The following is a 21176-nucleotide window of genomic DNA, read 5'->3' as shown; positions in this document are numbered from 1 at the left end:
CTGGCAAAGGTCTGCCTGCACCCACTGGTCAGTTCACTCTGAATCATATTCATACATGCTAGTCCCCTCAACAAAGAGGGAAGGTTGAGGAGCAGGGGGTGGGGTGGGAGAGATATAGATAGAGGGTTGAGGAAAGGGGGGAGAGGGGGAGGGGGGTCGAAGAGAGAGGGAGAAGAACAACACTTGCCAACAATGCACGCGATTGGCCCGTGAACTTTGTTCAAGTCGATTGACATACAGTATTCAGTGACAGTGCAAGTATTGTTGAGTACACGCCAAGCAGCTTAAGCACTCCAATGAAAGTCGATAAGAAATGGCTCACTTGGCACACGATAGGCAATCACCAAACCGTCATATTAAACATACACCTTCCGGAGACGCCCAAAATGTCAAACACGTCCGAATTGGACAAATGAACACTTTTCGAGTCGTCAGAGCTGCTTGCAAGTTCGATTCTGGAGCTTAAATGTTGTAATTCAGCTTCGTTTAAGAGATACTTGTGGTGATCGCATGTATGGAGATGAAATATAGCCACGAACGCTGGCATCTCCGGGCGTTTAGAAGCATTGCAATGTACCCAGAGATTCATAGCTATGATGAACAGGCGTTCGATAATAAAAGTGAGGAATGTGAAAAAAAAACCTTAAAGAAATCGTTGTGGCCTGTTCCAAGTCAAGGCATGGTTGAGCAGGCCATAAAAAATGGCGGCTTCAGATCCCAGCGAGGTTCCCGAGGATACGCCTTAAGACCCCATAGAGAGCGAGGTGACCGAGGATGTGCCTGATGAAGGATATGATGAAATAAGGCCATTAATTATCTTCAAAAGGGGTGTTTTAATTAATCCAAACACTGAATTTTCAGTCAAGCACTTCCTTGGAGTTCCTGTAGTGTGCATGCAAAGTTTCAGGCTGCTCGGTTTTATGGTTTTGGAGTTATTGAGGAGACACACTGACACACACTTATTCGTATAGATTAAAGCAAATACGGGAGAATAGGGGAATTCTCCACTCCCCTTCCACATATCCTCCATACATGCCTCTCTTCTCACATCCACTCAATCATACTTCCTCCCAAACAAATTTCACTTCTCTTCTCAGTCATCCGAGACCCTGCTGCCCTCATTTCTCTCACATAGTCATCGATTTCTCTTCTTTTCCCCAAATTTAAGAATCCCCCTCCACTCATCCATATGCCTGGTGCATACATAATAAATAGATAGCCTTCAATGGTTTAATGATTGCCCGCTTTAGAGATTAAAACTACAAGAGACAATCAGATTAGAAGTGTATGAATATATGTATGTCCATATATTTAAAGAAAGACCCACCCACAATTCTCACCTGTGAATAGAGGGAACAGCCAATCAGCTCTCACCAAATCAACAAAACCCAGATAGATAGGATTATATAAATAAATTGACACCGCCCATGCTCATCTCGCTGGAGAAGCTGCGTAACACAACCAAGAAGGCCGAGCCAAGGTAAGCACTTTGCTGTTTCAAACCCTTCCCAGAGTTCCTCCACAGCTGGAAAGACGTTCACACATCGAACACACATGAAAATGCCAATGCTTCACACCGCCTCAGCTGCTGGACCAGTTTCATCGCCGATTAGTGAATCATCAGCGACAGCGCAGACAGCAATGCACACCAATGAGGCTCCCAAGCATTTATCATGTGCAAATGTCAAATGCAGTCAATATATAAATAATAATTAAGAAAGACCACTCCACATCTCTCACCTGTGAATGGAGGGAATAGCCAATCAGCTCTCACCTAATCAACTAAACCCAGGTATCGAGGATTATTGAAATAAATTGACATCTCCCATGCCCTTCTAGCTGAAGAAGCAGCATAAAGCAACCAGGAAGGCCTACACAAGGTAAGCCCTTTGCCGTTTCAAACACTTCCCAGCGTTCCTCCACAGCTAAAGGCCCTGTCACACCTTGACGTTTTAGCCAGCGTATGCCGACGTATGAAAAATTTGGCGAATATGCTGCCACAGGTCGAATACGTTATGGGTAAGTTTTGAAAATGTTAAGAGCACGTTGAAGCACGCTGAAGCATGCTGGCATACATCGGAGTATGCCAAGCTCATCAACAAATTTTAAGCATGCTCAAAATTTTTTGAAGTATGCCAGCGTATGACTCACACGTTCCGCATACGCTGGCCATAAGTTGTAGGCACGTTATGCGATCATTGACACACATCGACACACGTTACTTGTAAGTTACTCATAAGTCGAAACACGTCGAGGTAATGTTTAGCGTACCCGAAACTTATTTCTAACCGATGAGTATCGTGCTTTGAACCTACGTGTAACGTGTCTCCAATGCATATTGACGTATGTAGACGTATTTGACGTCTTCCGGACAACCACAAAACTTATTGAAGGTGTTTCTAACTTACAGCTACCGTATAATGGCGTATTGGCAGCGTTTAGGGGAATTGGTATAAAAAATGGGCTTCACAGGAGGAACCCGTCAGTGTTCCAGACTCCATGGTTTTTTATTTTTATTTTTTCTTCGGCATGACGGTGATGCTGACACTTCGATTTCTAGTGCGGGTATGATTTAAATCGTTGAGCGGCAGCCTATTAATAGGCTATGCCACGTGATTGTCGGCGATACGCTACCACGCGTATGCATAAGTTAGACTATCGTTGGGCATAGGTTGTGAACGCCGACGACACGCTTAGCATTCGTTGGTATGAGTTATCTATTAGTTATCGAAACGTTCTGTGTAGGTGACTTATATGTTAGGCATACATCCAACTCGTTATGAATATGCCCAAAACTGAAAAAAAAATCAATAGTTCAGCGTTCGCCAGCGTTTTACATACATTTTGATACGTTGCCATACGCTGGCTAAAACGTCAAGGTGTGACAAGGCCCTAAGGGTGTGCATAGCATTAGGATTCTCATGTGTGTACTATATACAGTATATACATATATATATATATATATATATATATATATATATATATATATATATATATATATATATATATATATATATATATATATATATATATCAGATCAAAGCAAACAACATTCCTCTTAATTCATTAATATTGATGTTGAATGACATAGAACCATATTAAGAGGATTGCTATCCCTAACCCAAAGAAACCCAAACCCTAACCCAAACTAGACAACGTGGCCATCTCACACACAGCTCAATTCAAATGGCTGGATCTTTTTTAACCTCCGCCATCGAAGATCGGAGGTTACTGTTTTCACCCCTTTCTGTTTGTTTGTTTGTTTGTGAACAGTATTACAGAAAAACTCCTCGACGGATTTCGACGAAACTTGGTGGGGGGGTTAGGTATGGTCTAAGGATCATGCCATTAGATTTTGGACTTGGTCCAAAATCCAATATGGCCGCTATGGCGGCCATTTTGAAAAAATATTTGAATTTTTTTTTTTGCATTTCTACATGTTTTAAGTGATTTCCAACCCCCCCCCCCCAACAAAAAAGTTGTTAGAGAAAAAAAAAATTTGCAACTTTTTTTTCAACAAAATTTCGATTTTTTTTTTGCATTTCTACATGTTATCCATCAGAACATTTCTACATGTTACCCATGTTATAAGTGCTTTCCAACAAAAAAAACATGCCAAAATTATAATTGCGGCTGATTTTGCAACTTCAGGTGGATATACCCACGTAAAATCAATTTCTGTCTCAAGGAATCTGGTTATGACGAATGAATTGAGTATGTAAAAGTTAAAAGTAAAAGGGAAAGTTGCAAACTATAACTCTGTGAGCACTGTTGACGTCAAATTGAATGAATAGGATATCAGGTTCACTTGAGTGACCGAGCAGTATTGGCGGCAGAGGTTTTGGCACTCTACCGAGTGCTCCCCCTCTAGTTCTTGAGTGTTTTTCACTTGATGGTTTTAGGCTTCAAGTCGCCCTCTTGTGGAAAGCAAAAACGGTTTGTTTGCTAACACTGGTACAATCTTACAATGAAAGCAATGTAAGATTCAGTTGATATCACTGACAAAAATATCTTACGTGTTGCACATTCAGTCACAAATTCAAAACAACGTGTGAGATGTCCATCAATGGCAATCGTTATCATTAAATGTCAGAAAAAGATTATGATTAAGAAGAAATCCATAGGTCTTCAGCGAACGTCAAATTATATTCTGGGGAGCTTATAACACTGTGCGCATTCATTGTCCGTTGTTGGTTCCCTTCCATTACCATTTTAAACTTTTTCTCTGGAACCTATCGGGGTCATTTATTTAAAACTTGATGCAAATAATCATCATTGTAGTCATGTTCAATTTTTATTGACTCACACTATAACTGATTGACTTGAATGTACCTGATCAGATTATATCTGGGAAGTTAAGCGATTCGATCATAGTTTTCATTTTCCAGTTTATTTTTATTTCCATTTCTATACTCTGTACAAGGGCAAGTAAACAAAAATAATTACATTTACATAATGACAGAGTATAATGTCATTTCCAAAATGTGAAAGCTTATGATAAAACGCCTGAAACAACGAACTATCAACAAGCAAACAAGAACAAGAACAATAACTAAAAGTAAAAGCAAAGCCTAGAATGGACACAATGGTGAAATACAAGGATTGTTTGAACATCAAAAGGGGAATGTTTTATACTGCCGATAGACCTACATATTGGGATACGAGTAAGTTATTGTGGGAATATTTGAATCTGTTCACTGCGACGTCAATAGTGTGTTCCAAAGATGAGGACCGTAAAATCTCATTGTATTCACGGAGTACGATGTGCGAGTGTTGGATAAGAACAGATCGTTTCAGGATGTTTTTGAAACCGAGTTATGTGTGGGCTCTCTCCTTAAAAAGAAACAGACAAGGATGAATTAGATTGACTGCTCTTTATTTCACTTACAGCTGCTTATCCACGACACTACATGGAGGCTGGTTACAGCTACTATTGGTCTGGTCGCTCTGATGGTTACCATTCCCAAGGAGTTGCTGTAGCTGTGTCAAATAAGCTGACTCCAATGATAATTGAGGTAACACAAGTCAACAAGCGTATTATGAGGCGGTCTCTTCGGGTGGGTGCCTGGAATGTCCTATCCCGAAGAGAGGATGATCACCTGTCTCTGTTATCATCTGAGCTCAAGCGTTTGGACATCGGTATTGCAGCACTCTCTGAGGTGTGGAGACTGGATTGCGGCAAGATCATGGCGGGTGGTTACAGCTACTATTGGTCTGGTCGCTCTGATGGTTACCATTCCCAAGGAGCTGCTGTAGCTGTGTCCAATAAGCTGACTCCAATGATAACTGAGGTAACACCGGTCAACAAGAATATTCTGAGACTTAGGATTCGTCATTCCTTGAGTGTCATTTCCCTGGTCTCTGTAAATGCTCGAACCGAGGCGAGTGATCTCACCGTGAAGGACGCATTCTATGCCACGCTCGAGCCTGTGGTTGATCAGTACCCCAGGACCAGGTGAGATACACTTCTCATCTTGGAGGATTTAAATGCATTGACTGTAACTGATAGGGATGGTTACGAGACGTGTATTGGTCCCCATGGGTCTGGAACTGTGAACCAGAATAGCACTATGTTCCTTGACTTTGAAAGAAGTCATGGACTTTGGGTGGCTGGTTCATTGTATGCACTTGGTATTCCAACGCTGGTGGTGTTGCAAAGGAGATTGACCATGTGGTTGTTGGTGGTCGCTGGAGGATGATCCAGAACTGCAGGGTCTACTGAAGCGCTCAGTTCCTCAATACTGACCGCAGGCTTGTTGTAGCAACTCTTAAGTTGCACCTTAAATCCAGGAGAATGGGGCCATCCCAGCCGAGGCTGGATGTTGGCAAGCTTAAGGATGAGAGGGTAGCTGAGGAGTTTGCGAACAAGCTGAGTGGAGATTTGGGGGATCTGGGTGCTTTGGGAGATCCTGAAGAGTTGTGGAGTACCTTAAAGACCACTGTCCTTGAAGTTGCATGTGGATGCCTTGGAACTCACCAGAGAGCGAAGAAGAATTTTGTCTCACAAGGGACACTGGATACCATTGACCAGAGTCACAGGGCCAGGCTGAATGGCAGAGCTGAGTGTTCAGGGAGTTGAGGCACAAAACTGTACGTGCACTGAGGGTTGACAAGGAGGCCTTTGTGCGAGGAATCTGCGAGGGGGGTAGAGCATCACCTGTGGTGACGTGATTCTCGTCCTGCTTACAGGGGAATTCGCACATTGCGTTCATCCAAGCCCATCCCTCGGTGTACTGCAGTTAGAGCAGAGGGTGGTGGGCTCTTGACACAGGAGACCGAAATGAAGGTTACGTCGGGGCGCCGGGGCGGTTACTTTGAGCGGTTGTACCAGGCTGATCCACCAGCTGTCGAGTTGGATGTCAGGGGTGTTACAATCCCTGTCGCTGACCCTCCAATCAACTGTGGTCCACCTTCGTTTGTGAAAACACAGGCTGCGGTGAACCGGTTGAAATGGGGTAAAGCTCCAGGGATTTGTGGCATCCATGCTGAAATACTCAAGGCTGGTGGAAATGCTGCACTCGTGTCATTGCATGCAGTTCTGTACTCTGCCTGGAACACGGGCATCATCCCAATTGACTAGAAGAGGGGCCTTATCGTCTCTCTCTGGAAAGGGAAGGGTGATCGCCAAGACTGCAACAACTACCGAGGGGTGACACTGCTCTCAGTGCCGGGCAAGGTCTTTGCTCGGATAATTCTTGATAGGGTTCGCCACCATCTGCTTGAGCACCAGCATCCAGAGCAGTCAGGATTTACACCAAAGAGGTCAACGATTGACCGTATCTTTGCTCTTGGGGTCCACACCGAACGCAGACAAGAGTTTAGGCAGGGGCTGCTTCCAGCCTATGTTGATCTCTGTGAAGCGTTTGATTCAGTGAATCGGGATGCTCTCTGGAGGATTCTTGGTCTTCGTGGAGTGCCACAAAAACTGATCGATCTGATGTCTGAACTCTGCTCTGGTACTGAGAGTGCTGTGAGATGTGGTGGTGACATCTCTGACTTATTTCCAGTTGTTACTGGAGTTTGTCAGGGGTGTGTACTGGCCCCCACACTTTTCAGCACTTGCATGGACTGGATTCTGGGGAGGATGTCAGAGAGATCAAGCTGTGGCGCATGATTTGGGAATGTCAAGATCTCTGACCTTGATTTCTCAGATAATGCAGTCATCCTTGCGGAGACTTGAGATATCCTTTTGGGGGCCCTCGAGGTGCTGAATGAGGAGTCGGAGCCGCTGGGATTACGGGTTTCTGGGTCAAAACTAAGATCCAGGCTTTCAATGACATCTTGGATGCTGCTGTCCTGTCTGTGGCTGTTTGTGGTGAGGATGTTGAAGTCGTGGAGAGATTCACTTACCTTGGCAGTGATATTCACGTCTCTGCTGGCTGTGAGTCAGAGGTCAACAGACGTCTGGGTCGGGCCTGGGGAGTCACGGATTCACTGTATCATGGGGTGTGGCGCTGCCGGTACCTGTGAGGGAGGACGAAAGTCCGAGTCTTCAGGTCCTTGGTACTTCCAGTCTTTCTCTATGGATGAGAGACTTGGACTCTGAGCAGGGATCTGAGATGGCGACTTAATTCCTTTGGTACCAGGTCTCTTCAGAGAATCCTTGGCTATTGCTGGTCGGCCTTTGTGTCCAGCGAGCGGTTGCTGAGAAAGACTCAAATGAAATTTGTTACCTGCATAGTTCGTGAGTGTCAGCTAAGGTTGTATGGACATGTGGCTCGTTTTCCTGAAACTGATCCTGCTCACCAGATTCTCTCAGCGAGGGAGCCTCATGAGTGGAGGAGGCCAATGGGCCAACCACGTGCCTCATGATTGCAGCAGGTTTATCGGCATCTCAAGGAGATAGGAATGGGCCAGGTATCTGCCTGGGGGATGGCCAGATGGAGGCCACTGGAGTCCCGGCGGAAAGCGAAGCGCTGCTCTGGCGCATGCTCCCATATCTCACCTGACCTCTTCAAAACCATAGCAAAAGAATGCTACTTTAAGGAACAATTCTCGAAGTGACTTGTACAATCACATTAATTCATAGCCCAACAGTATTTCTGATGGGTAAATAGAATCTAAATTAAGGGCGAGTAAAAATTTATTGGTCTTACAGGAATCATAAATCAATGTTTTGCAACTCAACTGGAACGACCACATTAATAATGTGGTGACGAGAGCAGGTTAGAGGCTGGGTATACCATGGCAAGCATCTCACCTCCCAACTCCTCAGAACTTCTACATAATCTACAAGACACAAGTCAGGAGTCTCAAGGAATACTCTCCACTTGCCTGGATCGGTGCAGCTGAAACAACACTCAAAAATCTTAACACCATCCAAGATAAAGCAGTCTGCCTGATTGGCATCTTAAATGCTGTCGACAACATCCAACCCCTTCATCACCAGTATGGCATGGCCATATAGTATGTACTATTTTTCCAGGATGGACTGCAATAACATGTCAAGGTGTCAAGGTATACAGCAGTATCTTCCAAACCAGTGACTTCCCTCACGTTGAACGCTTCGGGCAGCAGCTTTATGGGAACATCATCACTTACAAGTTCCCCTCCAAGTCACACATTATCCTCACTTGGTCATACACCACCATTCCTTCATTGTCCCTGGGTCAAAATCCTGGAACTCCTTACCAAATAACATTATTGCAGTATGTTCACCATCTGAACTACAGCGAATTAAAAATAAGGCACACCACCATCATATGAAGGGAAACTCAGGATGGGTGATTAATGCCAGCCTTGCCAGCGGCACCCATATCCCATTATGAATATATATAAAAAAAGGAATTACAATTTGTGGAAACAATGAAAGTCAGGTCCTTGATCTCACCAAATCTATCACATCAAAGGCAGCTCAGTTTTGCGCAGCACACTTACCCTGAAGTAGGAAGCAACCGTTTGGCTCCGTGTACCATTCATGTCACCTTGATGTTGTCTCTGCTGCCATGTGTCGACCTGCTAATTGTACAGGTATATAATGTAAAGGTCCAATGCTGTGTGATATAAACATAAGATTGAGTTGTGCAATGACAAGATGTTTAAAATGATTACAGTGAAGGGTGCCGCAGAAGTGATTGCGATCAAGCGATTCGGTCCCATCGTTTGTGACCTTCCGTGGACCAGGTTTCCTGTTGGACATCCATTGACAAACAATCAATATTAATGACACTTAAAGGGTATCAGTAACCTAAACAACTGCACATGAAAGCAAAAGGAATAACATGGATTGTTTTATCAAACTTATATGAATATATACCTGTCTTAATGTATATACCCACCTGGTGTGGTGAATGGCTGTGAAAAGAGCTGTGCAAGAAACGGACTTTTTGATGCACTAAGGAGCAGCAATACTTCTGATGCCAAAGTATCCCTGTTCTTTTCCAGGAAGTCCATTGCATCATACAGAACCTGGATGCGAGTACAAGTCGAAGGTAAATGCAAATATATCAGCAAATTTATCACAAGAATCTTCACGAGATGGCTGCTAACCTTGCCAGCAAAATGATGAATCCCGAAAGACAAATCCATCCTTTTGGGTCGCCAGAAGTATTTGGACTTCAAGTTGTCTTCAAACTTGTCTGCAGAAAGAATTGCACAAAAGAACTGTAATTACCACCCTAAGCCCAATATCAAGTACATTTTACGAGAGACACGAGAATTAAGAATTCAATAACAATTGATGGCAGACAATATGATTTACTTTAGTTGGCTGTGCAAGACATTCAAGCAGAATGCTTCACATGTGTGTGTATATATATATATATATATATATATATATATATATATATATATATATATATATATATATATATATATATATATATATATATATATATATATATATATATATATATATATATATATATATATATATATCAGAATGTAAATAAACATTTGGAAAAAGAAGATGAATCCCAATGAAACCATCCCTCCCTCGCCCTTTCCGACTACTCTCCAATAAGGTATTGTACTCCTCTCCCCAGATGATGTATGTTGTCCACATGAAGACATTCAATGATCAAACATCGGACATGAGACTTGCCATTCTGGGCAGTTGCTCGAGTTGGTGATGCATCTTTATCCAAAATAATGAATTCTCCAAATTCTGTTTTTAAACGATTATTTTGTGAAACCTAGTGTTGTATGGTACTCTATCTATCGATCGATCTATCTATACCATATGTATAATAGGCTAATGCTGTCTGTCTGTCCGTCCCACCCTGAAACACGGAAACACTCCTCAGACAAAAAAAAAATTATTAAATAAAAGTTGCTTCAAATTCAGCGCCACATTTAGGACTGCGGAGGCCCATGGGCAATTTAGGACTGTGGAGGCCTCTTGGCAGTCATCCTATGATTTCATTTACAACACAAATCTGCATCAAAAACACAATTTTATGAAGTATTTTAGAATATATGCCAACAGATACAGAAAAAAACAGTTTCGGCGAGGCCCCCATATTGTGGAGGCCCCTCAGCAACTGTCGAATCTGCCCTGCCTTAAATCCAGTGCTGTTCAAATTAATCCAAACAAAAGGAAAATTATAATTTTTTCAATCAGACAAAAAACTGAACATGGGCGGTGCATAGGCAACAGGACGATGAGCCGTGAGAGGCTGGTCTGCCTCAATGGCCCTGAATTTTTTTTTAATTCTATTTTCTATCGTGGCATTGGACACAAAAACATGATTTTTAAAAAGCTTAATTTATTATTTGTAGTGCCAGCCTTTGAGAGGGAATACTCTGAAGAGTAGAAATAAACTTATCAAGCAATCAGCAATTTTCTGGAGTTAGGGAAGCTTGTTGAGGTTGTCTGAGAAGCCATGATTTATCTGATCAACATAATCATTATGGTGGGATGATATGTGGAAAAATTATCAACAATGATCATGTACCAACAAGGGTGCCACCCGTGGCCTGTGGGAAGCGACTTTCCTCATCCAGCAAAGAAAGAAGGCCAAGAGGTCGAGACAACAAGAGATCCAGCAATGGTTGGTTGTTCTCAAACTCAATTGGTCGTGTGGACAAACCTTCTTTTGTGTACTCAATCTGTCACGCAAGGGTGTGGAAAGGATCAAATTTACAACCTTGGTACAAAACTACCAAACCACTGAACACCGCAACAAATGTTTCATTCTTATTCGAAATAACTCAGGTGGTTTGTGTCTTCGTTTTGTGAATCAACTCGTTAAATGATGTACGGAATTTGTTCATTTTATTCTAATACCAAGTCCAAAGAGATGTTCAGTGTTCTGCCAATTGTGTTTCATTTGTGGTGTCATTTTCATCAGTGCCAACTCGTTAGTACTTTTACATCATTAACTTAATTCCATTTACTTGCCCAACCAATGGCAGCAGTGTTGGCATGGCTTTTTCAAATCAAGTTTCTAACCAATCATTTTGCCTAACCACTACTATCGCGCTCTTGGACCTCCCCCTCAGGGGACGGCCTTGGAGGAAGGCTTCAACGGAAGGGTGATGATGCTTTCCTGCCTGGCAGCTCACATTTTACAGTCGTGGAAATAACTCATGGACTTGAGTTTCACTGGAGTGAAACAAAAGTTCACTGGAGTTTATGGGAGTTCTCTGGAGTTAAACCACGTTTGGAGCCCAATCTTCAGTGGGTTTTCACTCCTTTCAACAGGTCTACTATCATCGAACCCCTTATGGCGAGAGCAGCTTCTTCCCACGGACACTGGCCATTTATGACACCCGAGTCATTGAGTGGATCATATTATTTTGTGGACATAACGCCAAATTGGTCCACTGGTGATGCACCATTTCAACTTGTGAGTGTATTGTATTCGTCCACACTCAAATTTTACAGCTTATGGGACACCACTCAGACTAGATGAAGTCATACACCTTTTGCAGTGAGTAGAAGTCGACAACTCAATTTTCTATACATTCAGTCATATTTGACATACAAGAGGGACAATATTAGACATTCAAAGGCTGTTCAAACAACATTCCATTATCGATATATATATATATATATATATATATATATATATATATATATATATATATATATATATATATATATATATATATATATATATAATTTGTAGTATGAACCAAATGCATTAACTTACATTTTGTCTCCCAGATTTCATTAAGCTAGTATTTAACCCCCACATCATGATATACAGTAATAAGAAGGTCCCAGTACAAGAAATACATGGTCAAAAGGTACAGCAATTGTAGTTTCCAGTCATAACATCACAACCAATCAGCATTTAAATGTTCACATGACACGGTTGAGTGTGTTTAATGGTTCAACAGCTCATGAGTGCAAGTAAGGAATTAGGACAATTATAACTAGAACGGCACTCGGTACAGCGCATACCTCTGCTAAGCTGAACGGTTTACGTTTTGTATCCCCTGATTGCCGCATCTACAACCGGAACTGAACCAAAATCGAATCGGCTTGTTCTTGTCACTGACCCAACCACCCATCCACCAAGTTTTATTCGAATCCGTCCACAACATTTTGAGATATCATGCTATATATCGTTTTTGGCCCTATCTCTAAATGGTGAAGAATCACTTTAAAAATTTAAACATTCTCGTATCCGGATCCAGATTCGGATCTTCACCATCATCAAATAACTTCGTCCTTGTTAAACACCCAACCTGTCCACCAAGTTTCGTCGGAATCCGTCCATAACCTGAGATATCGTGGTCGATATCATTTTTCGCCCAATCACTCAATGTTGAAGAATCACTTAAATAATTTTAGTGTCCAGATCCGGATCTTCACCAAAATCCAATGAATTTGTCCTTGTCTCATACCCAACCTGTCCACCAAACTTCGTCCAAATCCGTTCACAACTTTTTGAGATATCCTGCTCACAGTCAAACAGACAAACATACAGGGATGAAAAGATAACCTGCCGATTTAAAATATAACCTTCTTCTTCTTCTTTCGGCTGCTCCTGTTAGGGGTCGCCACAGCGGATCATCCGTATGATCCGCATAGTGATTTGGCACATGTTTTACGCCGGATGCCCTTCCTGACGCAACCCTGGTCGCCTCTTACGACACAGAGATATGGTATACCTATTTTAACCGGGGTATACACCGGCCCAGTACACTGGTACTCACTTTGCCGACCTCGGAAGGATGACAGGCTGAGTCAACCCCCTGGTGTATTAATTCAGTGGCCCAACGGGGCTTGAACTCAGGACCTTTTGGATCCCAAGCCGCTGCCCGAACCACTGTGCCAACACCAGGCTCCCGATTTAAAATATAACCTGGAAGTAATAAATCTATTTAACTGCTTGCAGCCTTATGAAAGTTGCAGTCTCATCAAATGTCAAAACCTTATCATCACCACACACTGATTTTCAAGAGCAGAAATTCCCTCCCAAATGGCGACCAGGGAAAACACTTTGAATATTTTCTGCAGGGCAGTTTACTATCTCCGACACCCAAGGTGGACGGAGGTGATGTATTCACCTCTCCATATTTGTATATCTGTCTGTGAGCAGGATATGTCGAAACGTTTAGGACGGATTTGGATGTAACTCGTAGTACACGTTGGGTGTGTGAGAAGGACTAATTGATTCGAGTTTGGTGAAGATCAAGATCCGGAAACTAGAAATTTTCAAGTGGTTCTTCACCATTGAGAGATAGAGCTGAAAAAAAACGATATATAGCACAATATCTCAAAATGTTATGGATGGAACATGACAAAAATTGGTGGATGAGATGGGTTGGTGACAAGAACAAGCCGGTTAGATTTTGGCGAGGGTACAAATGCAGATCTGTCCTATCAGTGTGATGCAAAACGTAAACTGTTCAGCCTGGCGTAGTTATGCACTCTGCCGATTGCTGTTCTAGTTTATTTATACACTTACAGATATAATTGCCCAATGTGCTTTTGATTTCAAACATTAAAAGACCAATAACACTCCCCCCCCCCACCCCAACCACTAAAAAAAAACAAAAAAAACAATAATAGTAATAATAAATGCACAGTGCTTTGAGAATGTAAGTTGATGGTGCTCAACCTGCTCAAGTGTGAAGACATGCTGGTTGAAGTGAAACTGCAGCTGCTCATTCGTGATGTTGATGCAAAGCTGTTCAAACGAGTTCTTGCGGAAATTTTCAAAGCCAAATATGTCAAGGATGCTGACGTGGAAATTCTTCAACTTATCAAAACTGAAGAGTGCAAGGAACAAAACAATGGGATCAAAGCAACCCACATCCATGAACCAACTTTGACAACAGCAAAATCCAAGTTTTCTGTTTACCTCTAACCTCATGTCTCCCACTTCACCTGCCTCTGGAATCACCTGTATTTGTTGATTGCTGATTTTCCTTCCAGTGTTTCAAAGTGGCATTGCTGTACAGATAGGTATGTGCCGTGTTCATCCCGTTCCTCACTGCTCTATCATCTAATGATAATTCATACTCTCCATCACCCTTCTTCCCATTATATTTGAGAAAATGTACCCCAAGGGGGGGGGGGCAATAAAGAGCGAAGTATAAAATAACTGACGTGGGAAGAAAAAAATAAACCAATGTCACCCGCAGGGTGACCCGTATCTTGCCAAAAGGTGACCACGCGTGACTTCTTTAAGGTCACACTGAGGTGAACAGAGCTGCTATCCACCAGGAGCGACTCCTTGAGGAATATCTGCCTACGAGAGATTCTGATGAGAATCGTTCTACAGAGTCACCATGAAAAATATGTTTTTGCCTCATAACGTCACTAAATGACGTCATAATGTCTCAAGCTTGACATATCTAAAATCACTCATCGAGGTGTTCAATTTGAGGTACTACACGATATGGTTCCTAAAACTTGAAAATTTGACCTTGGGGTCAAATATGTTTGACCTGAGGTGCTAACCATGAAGGTCAAGGCCAATCGCCACCAAAAATTAATCAGCTGAGCACCAGACCATGAACTATATTCCCATGAAGTTTGAAGGCGATCCGATCAAAGTTACTCAAAAAATAAGGGTTTCGTCGACTCCCTTGATTTGTGACAAAGTGACCTTGACCTTTGACCTTCAAAATTTTATGTGCTGAAAGGGACCTCTATAGGTCTCTGATATGCGAAGTTACAAAAATTTCCAATGATAACTGTGCTCTGCAGAGTGATTTATACCTGATTACAGACCAAAAAATAAAAAAAATAATAAAAAACATATGAAGGTCAAGGCCAATTGTCACCAAAAATTAATCAGCTGAGCGCCAGACCATGAACTATATTCCCATGAAGTTTGAAGATGATCCGATCAAAATTACTCAAAAAATAAGGGTTTCGTCGACTCCCCTGATTTGCGCCAAAGTGACCTTGACCTTTGACCTTTGACCTTGACCTTCAAAATTTTATGCACTGAAAGGGACCTCTATAGGCCTCTGATATGCGAAGTTACAAAAATTTCCGATGATAACTGTGCTCTGCAGAATTTTTTATACGTGATTACAGACAAACAAACAAACAAAAAAACACACAAGCTGACTAACATATCTTGCAAAACTTCGTTTTGGCAAGATAAAAATCTCAAAAAGATGACTGCCCAAGAGTTTAACACTTCCACAAACATTTCATAAAACATTATTTCGCTTATAATGATCAAGAGACCGTCAACAGTGGTTAAATCCAAATGACAGATCATGGAATTTGGAAGAATATGAGAAGCTAGATTAACAAATGCATAGTCGAATATAATCAGAGTTTGCATTCAATTCACACATTATTAACTATTGTTGGTAATAATGTGTTGGAATGTGCAATCATAATAATGCAGTTGCATATTGTGGTGGAGAAAGCAAGTCAATAGAGGCCAGACATGGTGGACGGACCTGTTACCGAGTGGTTGCAGCAAGCTGTTAACACGCCATATGATCCAGCAAAAAAGACGGTCGTACATGGCTTTGGCCATCGCATCACGAACGTCGGTCGCTCGTTGGAGAGAATTTGGCCTCACGATCGTCTCCCCCCTTGCGATGACGCAGCGTGACGTCAAAGCTTCTGTGAGATCTCCCGGTCGCAACTGCAACAGTGCTGCTGCTGTGGTCCATGGGTTGGAGACACCATCCGAAACAGGTTGCACGTACTCGTACATTTGAAAATTTCTAAATTGTTCGTGTATTGTGCTTTCCCAATCTCTGCTTTGCAAACGACATGATGATTCGACGAATTCCAGGCCAACTGTGCGGTGGAGTTTGTCGAATCAGCGATACCATCATGACCGGACTGCGCTGAATGGATTGCCAATAGGTACACACACTCGCCTCTAAGCTGCCTACCCGAGGTTTGAATCCCGACCCAACTATACACTGTCATCCCGGTGTTTCACTGGTGGGGTTATTCATCATTATGTGTGCCGTCCCTCAGATGGACATCACACGGGCGTCCCATCAACCAGCATTCGTTGGTGGACGTTAAATATCCCTCGGTGTCCTTCTCGAAGAGTAAGCTCGCTATCGCCGGCACCATGAACAATTTACAAATTCTTGCCCTGACGAGCAGTGGGAATTGCATCAATTGCATGCACAACCAGGAATCAGCCAATGATGCTACCCCACAGCCTTGTGCTGCATACAGATGAAGAAGAAGAAGAAGACTGGAATACTAAAGTGTGACAAGATATTTCACAAAAATGAAATGAAAAGTAGACGTGAAAATTTTGGAATCAAAACAAGAAACTATATAATCCCCATTAACTTCATTTGTGGCTGGAAAAGAGAAATCTTCAGATTTGCTTCTGCAAGATCCAACCACTGGAGTTTATAGGGTTTATCATTAGCTGCATATAATCTTCAGCAAACCAGATATATCCAACTGAGTCTTCAGGGATGGTCATCACATAAGAAGGCTTAGGAAAGCCAAATCCTTTGTTCAGTTTATTGGCCATTTTCAGATGATAATTGTGCATATGGTATTAATCTGGATTGCCTTGGAATGTGCATATGGTATTAATGTAGTTGTAGAGGGATCACTAGAATGGACTGGTACAGCTGGGTCCTATATCTCTACCTCTTGGAGATAAATAATTTGAAAGCTTTTGAAATCTTTGGTATAAAGGGCAGTGAAAAGATTTTTCACTCGAAACATGAAGGAATGGTTCTGCACCATGCAAACTTGGCACAGATGTTTGTCCTTTCTTGAAAGTTTCCAGTGAATGTAACATATGGAGCTCAGTGCTGGTTAAATTTCCTGATGCCAGGATCCAGCTCATGACAGATTCAAATCTGCCCCAAATCTATAATATCTATGAAAAGTTAGTTTTTTTTTATTAACTGAATTCACTCTTTTGCATCCAACATTAATTAATTCTGACGTCAATTAAAAAAAAAAAAATCTACCTTATGGGCCTGGTCATGGCTTATCGGTTAAAGTGGTTAGCTTAAGATCTGAAAGTCCTGAGTCCAAGCCCCTGTTGTGCCAAATGTAACAGGAGGGTGGGGTCAACTCAGCGAATCATCCTTCTGAGGTCGGTGAAACGAGTACCACCTCTGAGAAAAATGAGCCATCTGAGGATCCTGCGTCAGTGATGAACTGTACAATATTGTGACCTCAAGCTAATTCAACTGCCTCGGCAGCTCTATGTGCCCGACGGCATGAAAGGTATGGTTTTGGTTCCAATTTCACGGACCTCCAAACACATATCCAACAATAAATTTTGAAATGATTCTGCAAAGTAAAGCAAACCACGATAACAAATTGTCAAGACTACAATGTAATTTTCCATATTTTTTAGCTGCAGTTTTCAGTAAAGGAATGGTTGGATATAACTTGGCAGTACTATGATGGCTTAATAGATCAAGAAGCACACAATCATTTGGAGGAGACGATGTCAGCTGCCTTATCTGCTTGCATTTGTTTATATTTGGAGGGAGGAGAAGGACAGACTCCAATTCTATCTCTGTAAATGTGTACTGCCTTGCGCCACCCGGTGGTAGCTGGTGTTAGAAATCATATTCTTATACAGTACTATAAAATATAAAATTTATAATTCAACTCCAAGGAAAATTTAAACAACTTGATAATTTGCATTACAGTGATGTTGAAATCTTATGAAAATAATTCTAAATTTTCAAAATGTTGCATTTCACTCATTTTAAGCAGAGGTTCAAACCAAAGCATCCAATACTGAGCTTTGCAGTGAAGTGGAAGTGATTTTTTTCTCATGCCATATTTAAGCAGCAAGGTTTTTGTTGATGAAGGTGATATTAGCTGACTTTCATGCAGATGGAATACGACCTCGGGTAAACGATGGGAGTGAATAGAGCAGAATGCTTGTGAAGTACAACATGCTGTCTTTCGATTAAACCCGTCAGCGCAGCGAGGGATGGAATAAAAACGTCTTTAGAATCCCTAACAATTTCAATCAAATCTGCATTAATTATAATTACTTATCAGCAAAGACCACAATTGCATTATAAGCTATGAGCAATCTCTTTGCAGATTTACAGAATAATTGACGATTTGGCAATATTAACGTAACTTACGGTGTGCATTTCCGTTATTTCCCCATTGATATGGGGTTAGCAAATGTACTTTGCTCATCAAATGTGATTCTATTTAGAGCATAAAATAATACGATGTGATTGAGGGCCTTTCTGCCAATATAATGAGAAATAATTTTCAGGCAATCAGTAAAAGTGTGTGAAAACCAGAATGCATTAATTGCTTTTCATTTAACCAAGTTGTCATATTTGATCAGATGACTTCAAAAGCACACATGGGACTACTCTTAACGGTTCTTAATTTATTTGTCATAATTATCCTGTTGAATAAAACAAGAAATTATTATGTTGGCATGAAGACTTGTGTTTTATCTCCCAAATTAAAAGATCCCATGCAGGTCTCAAAGAAATTTCATGGGTGAAATCAACAGGACGTTGTGACTGAGATAACCACCACGGGAAACAAGGAGAAGCTGATGCATTTTTGGGACTCGGGACAAAATAATTACCAGCAGCATTATTGCTCAATTTCATGACCTTTGAACTTTCATCGAGAAAATATCAGATGTATGATGTTTGCAAAATTAACGTTTCGATACGAACAGTACGCATCTTTGGTATCATGAAATACTGCATGCAGAAATGATAGTTCGAGGGTGAATCAATGAGACATGCATTAGATATTTTTTTAATCGGTAAATTTAAGTTTACAGATGATCAAATAAAACAATAATGACGGAACAATGGAAAGCTTTTGTTTTGGGTTTCAAAAAAAACCGAAAATACCTCTTGTGATGACAAGCCGTATCGCACTCACAAATGAGTGATGACAAGCCGTATCACAAACACAAGTACCAAACCTACTCCTCCAACTCCAAACCCCTCATCATTTCCACACCACTGTCAATCGAGAAAACAATTAAAATAGTGTTTACACATTGCAGAGCTGTGTTAGAGAAAACTCGTTTTGTTTACAGAGTTGTGATTAATCACTATTTGGTGCAAGCAGTTAAAACTACCTGCTGATTATTGATTGAAAAAACTATCTTTGAATGTGACCTTTTCAAACGTTTCCGACACTTGTCTTAGTCATCCAAGCACCAAGGAAACTCGAATAAGTCAAACCTCAAACAGTGTCTGTGTGATTCCTGTGACAGGCAGCTTCAAATAGCCGGTTCCATCCATCCATTGGGACCATAACTGTGCAGAGCATTGGTGCTGCCAAAGCAGTCGCCTGGACTATTGGACACAATCCTGGACGGGTCACCACTCCGACACAGGATACCAGCCAGCTGGTACTCATTTTGCTGACCTCGGAAGGGTGAAAGGCAGTGTCAACCCCACCTAGTATTAATTCAAAAGCCAAGTTGGATTTGAACTCAGGATCTGAGGATTCCAAGCCCACCATGCTAATCATTCAGCCAACACCAGGCTGTTAGGGTGAGGGTTAGGGTTAGCTGGTTCCAACCTCAATTATCCAACTGCAATTTGTTTTTGTTTTGTCTTCCTGCTCTGAGCTCGTGCAGTGCCTCAGCTTTGCACGTCTGGATTTGGAGATTTTTTCCCATCCTTCCTTGCAGATTTGCCCAAGGTCTGTCAAGTTGGATGTGGAGTGTCGGTGAACAGCAATAATCAAGCCTTTCCACAGATTCTCAATGGGATTCAAGTCCAGGCTTTGGCTGAGCCACTCAAGGACTTTCACATTGTTGTTCTGTAACCATTGCAGTGTTGCTTTGGCTGGATACTTGGGGTCATTGTCTTGTTGGAACGTAAATCTCCGCCGCGTCTCAGGTCTTTTGCACTCTGAAGCAGGTTCTCCTCAAGGATTTGCCTGTATTTGGCTTCAATCATTGTTCCCTCTATCCTTACAAGTCTCCCCAGTCCCTGACAATGACAAGCATCCCCAAAGCGTGATGCTGCCACCAAAATGCTTCTCATTAGGGATGGTGTTAGATGGGTGATGAGCTGTGCTCGGTTTCTGCCAGACGTAGCACTTTGCATTCAGGCCAAAGAGTTCAAATTTCATCTCATGAGTCCACAGAATCTTTTTCCTCATGCTCTCAGAGTGTCAAGTGCTTTTTTGCAAACTCCAGGCAAGCTGTCATGTGTGGCCTTTTTCTCAGGAGTGGCTTCCGTCTGGCCACTCTCCCATGAAACCGAGACTTGTGAAGTGCTGCAGAGACTGGTGTCCTTCCGGCAGGTTCTCCCATTTCAGACAAGGAACTCTGACGTTCTGTCAGAATGGTCATTAGGTTTCCGGTCACCTCCCTGACCAAGGTTCTTTTCTGGTTGCTCAGTTCGGTCAGATGGCCAGCTCTAAGAATTGTCTGAGTACTTCTATATTCTTTTCATTTCCTAATGATGGAGCTCACTGTGCTTTTTGGAACTTTCAACACTCTAGAAATTGTTTTATACCCTTCCCCAGATCTATACCTCCTCACAATTCTATCTCGTAGTTCTATGGAGAGTTAATTGGACTTCATGGTGGAGTTTCTGCTCTGACATGGACTGTCAACTGTGGCACCTTGTATAGAAAGGTGTTTTTCTTTCTCAATCATGTCCCATCAATTTAATTAGCCACAGGTGGACTTCAATCAAGTCGTGGAGACATCTTTTGTGTCCGAGATTGCGAAAAAATGTATTATGTAACATATGGATTGCTCTGCACCTCAAGGATGATCAAAGGAAATTGGATGTACCCGAGCTCAATTTGGCGTGTCAGAACAAAGGGGTTGAACACTCAT

The 21176-nt window shown here is 41.9% G+C and overlaps 1 protein-coding gene across 1 annotated transcript in view; it reads right to left on the bottom strand.

Annotated features, from left to right (window-relative positions):
• MYO3A (myosin IIIA) overlaps positions 1-21176 on the bottom strand; it is a 229865-nt gene that overhangs the window by 44265 nt on the left and 164424 nt on the right. Inside the window, exons 21-27 of the mRNA XM_085872728.1 lie at positions 15823-16030; positions 14016-14166; positions 10896-11049; positions 9490-9578; positions 9279-9408; positions 9052-9128; positions 8878-8958 (exon numbers count right to left, since the gene is read on the bottom strand). Of these exons, the coding sequence (XP_085728854.1) occupies positions 8878-8958; positions 9052-9128; positions 9279-9408; positions 9490-9578; positions 10896-11049; positions 14016-14166; positions 15823-16030 (890 nt within the window). The remainder of the gene's footprint in view (positions 1-8877; positions 8959-9051; positions 9129-9278; positions 9409-9489; positions 9579-10895; positions 11050-14015; positions 14167-15822; positions 16031-21176) is intronic.

Source organism: Eptatretus burgeri, chromosome 3 (assembly GCF_056783735.1).
Source record: "Eptatretus burgeri isolate ZD-2024b chromosome 3, Ebu_testis_v1, whole genome shotgun sequence".
Classification (NCBI taxonomy): domain Eukaryota; kingdom Metazoa; phylum Chordata; class Myxini; order Myxiniformes; family Myxinidae; genus Eptatretus; species Eptatretus burgeri.
Note: the sequence above shows the minus strand (reverse complement) of the source record. Positions and strands in the feature narration are given on the sequence as shown.